The sequence below is a fragment of the Colias eurytheme genome, chromosome 5 (genome assembly GCF_061535395.1).
Source record: "Colias eurytheme isolate Ceu_HAF_F1 chromosome 5, ilColEury1 Martin Lab GWU primary, whole genome shotgun sequence".
NCBI lineage: Eukaryota > Metazoa > Arthropoda > Insecta > Lepidoptera > Pieridae > Colias > Colias eurytheme.
In genome coordinates, this window is record NC_142984.1 from 561,344 (window position 1) to 572,149 (window position 10,806).

The following is a 10,806-nucleotide window of genomic DNA, read 5'->3' on the forward strand; positions in this document are numbered from 1 at the left end:
TATATTTCGACATTGGTTAAGGGTTATCTGTAGTCGCAATAAAATCGAACTTAATTAACATTTCGCCGGTCCTCAGCATGTTTGGGAAGTAATAAAATCTCTTTGAAAGCCACGCCGCCTAATTATTCGCACAAATCATTATAATGATTTTCTATAGCTGTAAAAACACTACAGGAACAGGAGTTCTTGTCAGTTTGTTCGATTTTAATTAACTTTGAATAATGCCCGTCTATAAAGTCTGTGATTTTAATTTGTTTCATAAATCTCCCAAAATATCCAACATGTCGCCTGAAAAATTAAAATGTCCAACAGTTTCCCGGATCCACGATAACGAAACTAAACAAAATCGAGTCAAGATTAATAGTAAACATCCGCACGTTGCGCTATAAATAAGAAAAAAACAATAAACAAACAATAAATCCAATTTATACGCAATAAATTCGCTCAACCTACGACGCCAAGGAAGAATAGTTACGTCAAGGACATCGGAGCCGAATTAACTTTGATGAGCTTCGCGGTATTTATGGCAGCTCAAGAGCTCATAGTTAAATATTTTGAAGTTAACGATGAATCACTGCAGCGGATTACACGATCAAAAGCAGGAAGGCTTTGCTATTAGATTAGATATTTAGACAACAAGACCCCTCCTGATAAAATTACGCTTAGCATTTCAGCAACAGCTATTAGTCATTTAGTTTACGATTGCATAACGCTTTACGCTGCAACATCGGTGGTTCGATTGTTTAAGGTGCTGTATAGTTTAGTTTTTAATTTTAAAAAGCACTATACGCACGGAGCCAGCGCACGCGTGCGAGTCGCCAGAAATAGCTTGCCCGAATTATAACATGTCGGTTGGCGCCGGCGCCGGCGCCGGCCGGCCGCGCGGGCCCACGCGCCTGCGCGCACCACTCGCGCCGATATCGGCCCAATGTACTAACATTTACACAAATACTCCTGCGCCCGTCTATCCATCACTCATAATCACTGCTTAACTCGTTTCGATTCATTCAGCCGGCTCGCAAAGTTCCAGCGAATGTCACCACGAAAAATAAACTTATCTTATTTGGCGATAAGCGCGGGTAAACATACAAATATAATGACATGTTTTCGCGTGAATAGTTATAACTCTCGAATCTCCAACATTATATAAAAGCGACACAGATTTCCACCGAATAGATAAGAGACGCAGGATACGTTTTTACGATTTATCAACTTTAAAGATAAAAACGAGAGGTCAAATAAGATTTAGATTGTTGCCATTAATTTTATTTCGAGATAGAAAACATCCGTTCCGTTTCCAATTTCTTCGGAGTGAACTTTCGGTCGGTTTTCTTGCGTTTCCGGCGATGTTATCGCGGAAGGGAGCTAGAATCATCAATTTAAATAATAATCTCGAATATAATAGGAAACAAACGGTTGCGGAATGTAGTTAGGCGCCAGAATTGACGTCACGCTCATAAATGCCAAGTTGAAGATGTGACGGGGAGGAGCGGTCGGATCGCTATCGGTATAGTCCGTACCGACACATACCTGTAGCATTCCACTTAGCTGACCGGCCACCGCGCTATATCACTTGTATATAATGTAGGCGGAGATAAGGTCGCCGCTGGACACACCTCGCTCGTCCAGTGGTCACATTAATACGCAAAACACATGTTTAATTCAAGATAATCTATTGCTATTCAATCGAAGACAATACTAACAGTCCTGTGTCTTAGTGGAAGCCGTCAATGCGTAGCGAGAATGCCTACTTTGGATAAATTAACATTCAATGAAAAATTTATGCTGGATCTAACAAAGTGCGGTATAAACGATTTCATGTTCACATAAACGATACCTATATGAGTTGTTTTAAATAAGACATGCAAAACTAAACTATCCATCAGTCTAAACGATTCGCAGAATGAAATTAAAAAATATGACACATACAAAGATAGCTTTCGCGATGTATAAGGAACATCACGAAGAAAGTAGACAGCGTCAGTCAGTCAGTAGACAGTCCATGTTGATGCTGCAGACGCCGGAAAACGCCGTGACGTCCTCGGCATACCAAACGATATTATAATAGTGACGATTGATATAAGGTACAATAGAAAGAATTGCATGTAGTAACAGAATAAGTAGGTAATGCTAGATTTTGCAAAATTATTACGCTTACGCTTATCAATTCAGACTTCAGTTTCTACCATAGATTTCTACACAGTTCCTACAAAGAAATTAATTGAATGGCCCATGGCATATTTTACAGTATGTGATTCACACTTGTAATTTTGTATTTAGAAAAGACTTCAGGACTTTCCCGTTCAATGACAGTCCTATTTCTATAAAATAAGTTCACTTAGAAGGCATCTTATTCTTATCTACTATAGAACCTTTTAAAATGCTTATGAACAGTCATTTTAACGAAAAACTACCATTAATTCGAAAAAAATAGTGATGTTCGAAAATATTTAATTTCTTTTAGTAGACCTTCAAATATGTAATTCAAACAAAACTTTTATAAGTTACTAATAAATGATTTTATACAGGAATTTGTAACAGTGGAAGAAAACGTACAATATTGCTAATAAATCCACATGTTAAAATAAATGGCAACCATTATGAAATGAATACAAATTCATATTTTATTCTAGCAACATTCCAAGCATAGTTGTCTATAGTAAAATTATACATAACATTTATTACAACCAGTCATAACCATGGCTGATCATTGCGATCATAATATGAATTTGCCAGTCACTTCAATTCAGGGCGTAAACTGTCTGGAAATAAGAGGTCATAAATCATAATACGACCCAAGGTGGTTATACAGAAACTTTGAAATTAATCGTGCATTGTTAAAACCATGTAATAGACTAAAAAAATTATAATATTAATTGAGACTTAATTATTAGGGGTAGCATGCGTTATCAAAAACCATAGTGTAATTTTTTAAGGAATTAAAGAGCTTTTTAAATGATTTAGAGATAGCAATGACCCCTGTTATTATATTTTGCGACTCTATTATGCCGACAGTATTTTAACTCACCCTTTGGTGAAATATTTTTAAAATTATGTTTCCAAAGGTAATATAAATTTAAAAAAAATGTGTTTAACATGTCATATAAATGGACTTTATGAGGGGATTTTATATCATATTCATTGAATTTTAAATTAAAAAAAATAATATGTTGCTTTAAGTCCTGTCGTAATAAATTAGCCATATTTCTGCTGCTTTTCCAATCTAAATAATTAACGAATGGCGCTGAATTTTCTCAAAGAAAACTATTTATAATTAATCATATTAAGGACAATATTATAACAGACGATACCAATCAACGTTAGTTTTTCTTAGAAAGGAAATTACTCAGTTTTATTAGCGGCGTCTTAAAAGAATTCATTAGGAAAGGCTCTTTGGTAATGATATACAAATTAAGGTAATTAAATGTTTGGAGATAACATCGCGATTCGAATCTTGTGCCGCACACGGCTTGCACTCGTAAGTCGTAACATCTGAATTTGTGAATAATTTTATTTACGTAACTTTTACAAAAAGTGTTCTTTAATTATTCTGGAGCAAAGACTAAAGAAGAACAAGAAAAAATACGAACGTAATATTTAATTTGATTTTTTATGGATTCATTTTATGAATCCTCTTGTATGATAATTCTACAATATTCACGATATCTCGTTATGTCAATAATCAATTTAAAAAATCTTGGCTTGACACTAGCAAACTTGTTGCCACCAAAAAAATGGCTAAATGTCATCAACCGAGACGGGTAATGTCGAGACTATAATGATTAACTTTACAAAGATCAAATTAAACGAATATTAACTTCATAATATATTAGTGACGTATGTATAACATATTTAAATGTTATTATGTAATAATTTGTTATCGTAAGACCTCAAGAGGCCTCCCGGATCGGAATACGTCTAATACCTAAGTTAGAGACAAGTTTTTTATTTTTTAATTCATAATATAAATAACTACATAATTTATATGACCTAGCGTGTTTAAATCGGAATCGAAATTGCTTTTTAAATATGATGCGATATTTTTATTTGTTAATGTTCAACTAAATTGTTATGTATTCAATATATTATATTATACATTTAATTTAATAAGTATCGTGTTTTGTAATAATAGGATTAAAATCAACTAGATTAATTTATATGTGGTTTTATTAGCATTGGTACCTTATGTCGTGAATTTAAACCTAACTAATGTAGTTATCTATACTTAATATTATAAAGCTGAAGAGTTTGTTTGTTTGAACGCGCTAATCTCGGGAACTACTGGTCCGATTTGAAAAATTCTTTCGGTGTTAGATAGCCCATTTATCGAGGAAGGCTATAGGCTATAATCATAACGCTAAGACCAACAGGAGCGGAGCAATGCGGGTGAAACCGCGGGGAACAGCTAGTACAAAATACAGTGGAAATTTCATATTTAACAAATTCTTCTAGTTAACTTTAAAATGTTTTAAAAATAAAATATATCTAGTCTAGAAATAATAGTCTTGTGGTTGAATTGTTAAGGAAAAAAACAATATTCTGCGAATCGGTTAGAATCTGAATTCGCATAGTTGTGCCATGAAAGGTATCCATTCATGAAAATGTAAAGAGTTGGCGGAATGATTAAATAATTATTTAATTCCTGGGAAATAATTGTCGGTTATCCTTTGATACACCGATTAATGTGCCGATTAATAGTCATTAAAAAACGATTGTAGTTAAAATTATTTCAGTTTGATTGTTTCGATTTTCTTATAAGGATTTTTTAAGGTTTTTTTTTTTTGTATAATTTATGCTTGTATTGTAAGTAATAGGTTTTAAAATGTTTTAATTAAGATATAAAATGCCAAGATGTTATTTGTTGAAGTTTTAAAGAATTTTTACTATATTATATTGTGTGTAAAACAAATTAAATTTATTTTTATTTAAATTAATATAATCTTAAGGCATTGAAAATAAATAGTTTTGTTATACGTCAGGTATTTAAATAGGTTATATTTATGCGTGTATGACACAAAACTATTTGTAAATCACACACACTTGGCTTACGAGTTACGACAATACACTAGAAATCAATTTAAATTCCTTCAATAATTTTAACACCTATTTGCAATAGAATTACTATGTCACACAAAGCCGTAGCAAGAAGCCTAGTTTATGTGTATTTAGAATAAGTAGTTGGAAAGAATACTTACAAACAAGATTATTGTTTTGTGGGAAATTTAGATATATTTAAATAAATACTTATTATAAGAGTAAATAGATTTTAATATTTGATGTTAATTCTTGATATATCTTATATATAAAATTCTCGTGTCACAATGTTAGTCTGCATACTCCTCCGAAACGGGTGGACCGATTCTCATGAAATTTTCTGTGCATATCGGGTAAGTCTGAGAATCGGCCAACATCTATTTTTCATATGAACCACGGGCGAAGCCGGGGCGGACCGCTAGTTATACATATAAAAATGAGACACGTAATCCTTGGTCACGGCATCACGCGTGAACGGGTGGACCGATTTCGATAATTCTTTTTTTATTATATTAGATGTAGAGAAAACGTAAATATGTACCACGGGCGAAGCCGGGGCGGACCGCTAGTTCTTGATAAAATAAGACGACAAAAATATCTAGAGCTGATAGTAAAACATTTATTACTTAGTGAAGTCATGCTTTTACCAAATAAGTATCTATTGATAAAAAATAAACTTTCAAGCCTATCAACAATGAGGAGAAAATATGAATGACAATCGTGAAACTAGCGAATCGTTGAACAAAGAACAAAAAGGATTGGTATGGCCGAACAAAACAAGAGAGATTGTGAAATATCCACAGATAACATCAGAACTAGTGAATGCACACGACTTTGCGTGACTATCTGTATCTACTATTGAAGTATTGGCGCCAAATAGTTGTGTAAACTGTCATTAATTGTTCTGTTTTGTTTGGTCGGGTGTTTATTAAAAGTTTCAAGTGAAGTAATGTTATAATATTTCGGAAAAAATACACGAGTTTTTAACAATGCTTGTCGTCAATAGGTACATATTATGGTTTTAATTAATATAAAAACTTACTCAAGTTGTAGTTGTAGAAGAGATGATTTTCACGTTAGATTTTTTAAACTTTAACTGAGAATAAATTAGTATTTCAATGTCATAAGGACATGACAGTACTGCCGAGTCTTCGATACGTTTACGATATTAGATGTATCGAATACAGGATCAAGCGTTGATAAAGCGAATTTGACCAGTTTCCGATACCGGTTGTCACAGGTGCCGCTCAATGGACGAAATACACCTGAGATCATCGATAATTCCGATTTCTAGCCAAGAACGAGACGAAAGTTTGCTAATTTCGTAATTTATGGACCTCCTTAGCGCGTCACTTGATTAATTTATGGCTTTAGCTCTGTTTATCGGATATTCTAATCTGCGGATCGTTTGACAATTACCGTATTGGAATTTGGAGCGCGAGCGTTACGTTACTACCTCTCAGATCAAACCAATTGATGGACAATCGCGGGCGGAAGTTATCGAGCGTCCATTCTTCGAACACAATACAAAAAGACCATTCACAAATCCAACAAAGCGGCCCAAAAACACGACAAAAAGTTGGACAAGTTGCGGTTACGCAGTCGGCAGTCGGCGTACCTGCGCTGCGCCCCTCCCTCGCGGCGCCGGCGCCAGTCAGCCGCCGAGCAATTATGGCTAAATAAATATCGGCCATGCCATGCGATAGCAGATGGAGTCTGCCGCAGACATTACATTCCGCTCGCCCGTGTACTCGTGGCTGTATGCCGCTTTTGACAGGTGATCAACGATATTTAGGTATTATCGGTCTCCCGTCTAGCGACAATGGTTTACCCGGCAGATGAATGTTTGACATTCCATAAACAGAATTCTAAATATGAATGACTGTCACTTACTACGTGTTTTATCTTTTTTTTTATTTTGGTTAAATAGATTTTGAAATTCGGCCAGAATATAATACCTATTACCTATGTCAGCCTATGTCATATTGTGGAAAACTACAATACTTTTGAAACATTTCGGAGAAATTTTGTTTGCCAACGAATTTAGAAGAGTAATTGGCGATAGTTGATGTACCTAACATTCTATTACATGCTATTGTTAAATACATTGAAACAAATGATATTTGTCTAGCCATCGTGTATATAACAAGACTAAACCGCAGTCTGCATGATTGTTAAGTGTGGTTAAGCCACGTACCTACTTACTATAAAAATGTGTATTTGAACCAGGGATGTAACGGAGGTAGTTTTATCGGAACCGAAATCGGAATCGGAGTTTTCAAATTTGGTTTATCGGAATCGGAATCGAAATCGGAATCGAAATCGGAGGCAGGGTCAGTTTGTTTAAGGACAAATAAAACATGATTTATAGTCAATTCTTTTCATTTTTATTTTTTATTATAAAATAAAAAACAACTGTGAAAAAAAATTTGCATAATTCCAAATGAACAAAAGATAAAATTAATGAATTTAAAGTTTAATTAAAATTAAAACCCAAAGTAGCGTGTTAGCGTCTTCATACACAGTTTACACTTTGCCGAATCTGAATTAACTTCATTGAACTTTGAAGTAGTTCCAAATACAACTGGACTTAGGTTTCATTATCCCACACAAAAACAGATCACTTTCATTGATAATAAGCCGCAAAAATCAAAACAATTATCTATAACCTATAAACGTGTCTTGGGCGTAACAAATAATAACAACTAACAAGTGAAAAAATAATTGATGATAGAGTGCACGTAGTGGGGGTCGGGGGATTCCCCGCGCGACATGTATGAACCTGTTCGGCACAGGCCGTCGCGCGCCGCCCGCTTTGTTTCGTTCGACCTCCGATTAACATCCGATACAAAAGTATCGGAACCGAAGTCGGAACCGAAAGTGTAATAATAATCGGAAGTTCCGACTTAACGGAACCGGAATCGAAGCTCCGTTACATCTCTGATTTGAACATAAAATGTTGCTTTTATACTTATTGCTTGTACTTTTAATGTCTCATTTTCTGAATTTATGGGGTATTAAATATAAAAATATGAAACGTTATCTAAAATAATTTGACAGAATGTTTTTTTTTTCTTAATTTTAATTATCTATTGACATTTTTTCAAATGTTTGTGTAAATAATGCATTCGTTTCTTTGTTTAAATTTGAAACGAGAAAAATAAAGTTTTATTACCTCGATAACATTGAATAGTGGAAAACTTACAAGCACCGGACTAATCATATGATTAAACTATATAAAAAATATAGTATCATCCAACGATTAATTTTACAGCGTTTTTACGACGGCGCGGATTGTAAAATTAAAAATCGATACAAAAAACATGATTTACAATTTAAAATTCGCGACGATTGTAAACATTTCCTAGTACGGCTATAAACGGTGATGGATTAAAAACAAAAAGTAATTAAATGATAATGTACGAAATTGGAATATGAATCAAATGAGCGCCGGCGACGGTCACCAGGCGGCGAGGATGTCTGCGGGGAAAGTTGGCAAAAAACACTGGCGTCGAGCGGCGGCCGGCGCGCGGCGCGACGGTAAATACTCAATACGCAGGTGGGCTCTGGCAAAAACCTCTCAATTTTGCACTAATTTATCGATAAATGCATATTTGATATTCCCTTTATTTGCATACAACATTGTAGCGGTGTTTCAGAATGTTAAATTTAATGAAAACCAGTTGGAATTTTGCATTGTTTATGGTACCTGAACCTGGTAATAACTGAATGGTTTTTGACTTTTGCAAATTGTCATTCTTTTTAGTGTTGGGTGATTCAACTTTTATGAATCAAATTGAATCATACTTTTAATAACAGATAAAAATTTAGTGAATGTTTAATAACTATGTACCTATTGTTTTGGCTTTAGATTCTTTGAATGGAAATAATTTTCAATCATCGAGAAAGTGTAGTTGATTGTTATTTGTTATAAATCATGATAAATTGAAGAAAGATTTCAATTAGATAATACTTAAGTATTAAAATTGGAAAATCAATTACTCGTCAATCAATAGAATTCGAACATAATTAAGAACCAATAGTGGATCTTAACGAAGTTCTCACGGATACTGAGGGCATTAAAAATAACTCATTCGTCAATGATTAAAAAGACGGTAATAAAATATTAGCTTTCTCATTAATTAATATGCTAACATTGTCAAAACGCCTACACCAGGTTAAGTACCAATCCGTGATGCCGAAATGTGGGTGGTTGTAGGCGATGCGCGTGAGTCGATCGAACATAAAAGTCAAGTTTTATCTTTTATCAATACTAATTTACTAACGAATAACGTACCGCGGGCGAGACGAGTATAAATTACACTGCCTCGCCGGCGCAATCGACGGCGACATTAAATCCGAGAGATTAAACGGCCCGCTCAATATAATTAGGAAATAAAAATTAAGGAAGACAAACACTTAAAGGTCATCGGCGGCGCGACATGCGAGGAGACCGACTAAGGAGTTTAAATAATTACGTACAAAGCTGAAGGCGGCCATCGCTGGCGAATTAAAAAGTTAACGGGCTGCGCGCGCCGGGCGTCGCGGCGTAGCGGCGCCAACGCCGTGACCTTGTCTGCTTATCGCGAGCGAGTGACCCTCGGCGGCAGATTAGGTGCTCGCCTCGCGCACGCTCCGCACCTACGCGGAGCCGCCTGGAGCCGCCGACTTCGCTTGGGCCACTCTCACGCAGCAACGGGCCGTGCACACCGAAAAGCGAACATTTAACCGCGCGACTGATGTCACAGTCTATTAATAGAGCGCCGAAAGCAATGTTTACAATCGCACTCCGAGGGATAGGACGGCCTCGGAGGACGGCGACTCTGAAACGCTACACCGGCGCGGGCGACGTGTGGCGAGATGACGCCGCGGCGACGTAACGACAGATAGAGGAGGCAAACAGTGGCGATAGGGCCGATACGCGATAACGATTTGCACCGATACCGTCTAAGTGCAGCCGGCTGAACGTTCACGTGCTAACGTGGAAAAATACTTAAATATTAATTACGCGCCCGAAACGCGCGCGGAGGTTAGGTTCGCTCACAACTTTCTAAAGGCACACACGAGATCACCGGCCGAGAGGCTCGTCCCGGCCTCCACTGCACACGTTCACACTTGTTGCGCGTCACGTACCGGGCTCGCACAGTCGGCTGAAGTGGTAGGGGTTGCAGCAGAGCGGGTGCTCGCAGGAGGGCAGACGGCGCAGCTCGGCGAGGTCCCGCAGGTCGGGGAAGCGGAAGGCGCGCGCGGCCGCCAGGCGCAGCGCCGCGCCGGGCACGCAGCCCGACAGCGGGCCCGCGTCCAGCGCGCTGGCCAGCCGCTTGAGCTGCTCGTCGGGCGCGGAGGGCGCGCCGGCCGCTGCCAGCCGCCGCCGGAGCGCGCGTCTCCGGAACATCACATGTCACGTCACGAGCGCGGCCGCCCGCGCCGCGCGCTGCACTGCCGACACGACATACTTGACGGCGTGCGGCCTCACTACTGACGGCCGATGAGCGCTGCGTGCCGTGACGTACGCCGCGCGCCCGTAACACCGTGCGACGCCTTCATAACTTGTTTTCCCCACATTTACATTAACTGTTGCTCATTTTTCGCTATGAATCACAATACCGTTGTACCAGAAACAAATCACGTTGACATGTTTTTGTTTAGATGTAGATAAGCATTTAATAGGACATAGTAAATTTCCTTTCCGTTTGTACAAAATTAAATCAAATTACGTTACAATTATTCACAAATGATATTTTTTATATTCAACAATGAACTCACATATTT

At 37.3% G+C, this 10,806-nt stretch overlaps 1 protein-coding gene across 1 annotated transcript in view; it reads right to left on the reverse strand.

Moving 5' to 3' along the window:
• The window catches only part of Dad (Daughters against dpp), a 27,925-nt gene extending 17,343 nt beyond the window's left edge, over positions 1–10,582 (reverse strand). Inside the window, exon 1 of the mRNA XM_090101664.1 lies at positions 10,168–10,582. Coding sequence (XP_089957790.1) covers positions 10,168–10,429 — 262 coding nt within the window. The 5' untranslated portion in view covers positions 10,430–10,582. The remainder of the gene's footprint in view (positions 1–10,167) is intronic.
• Positions 10,583–10,806: the final 224 nt, after the last annotated feature.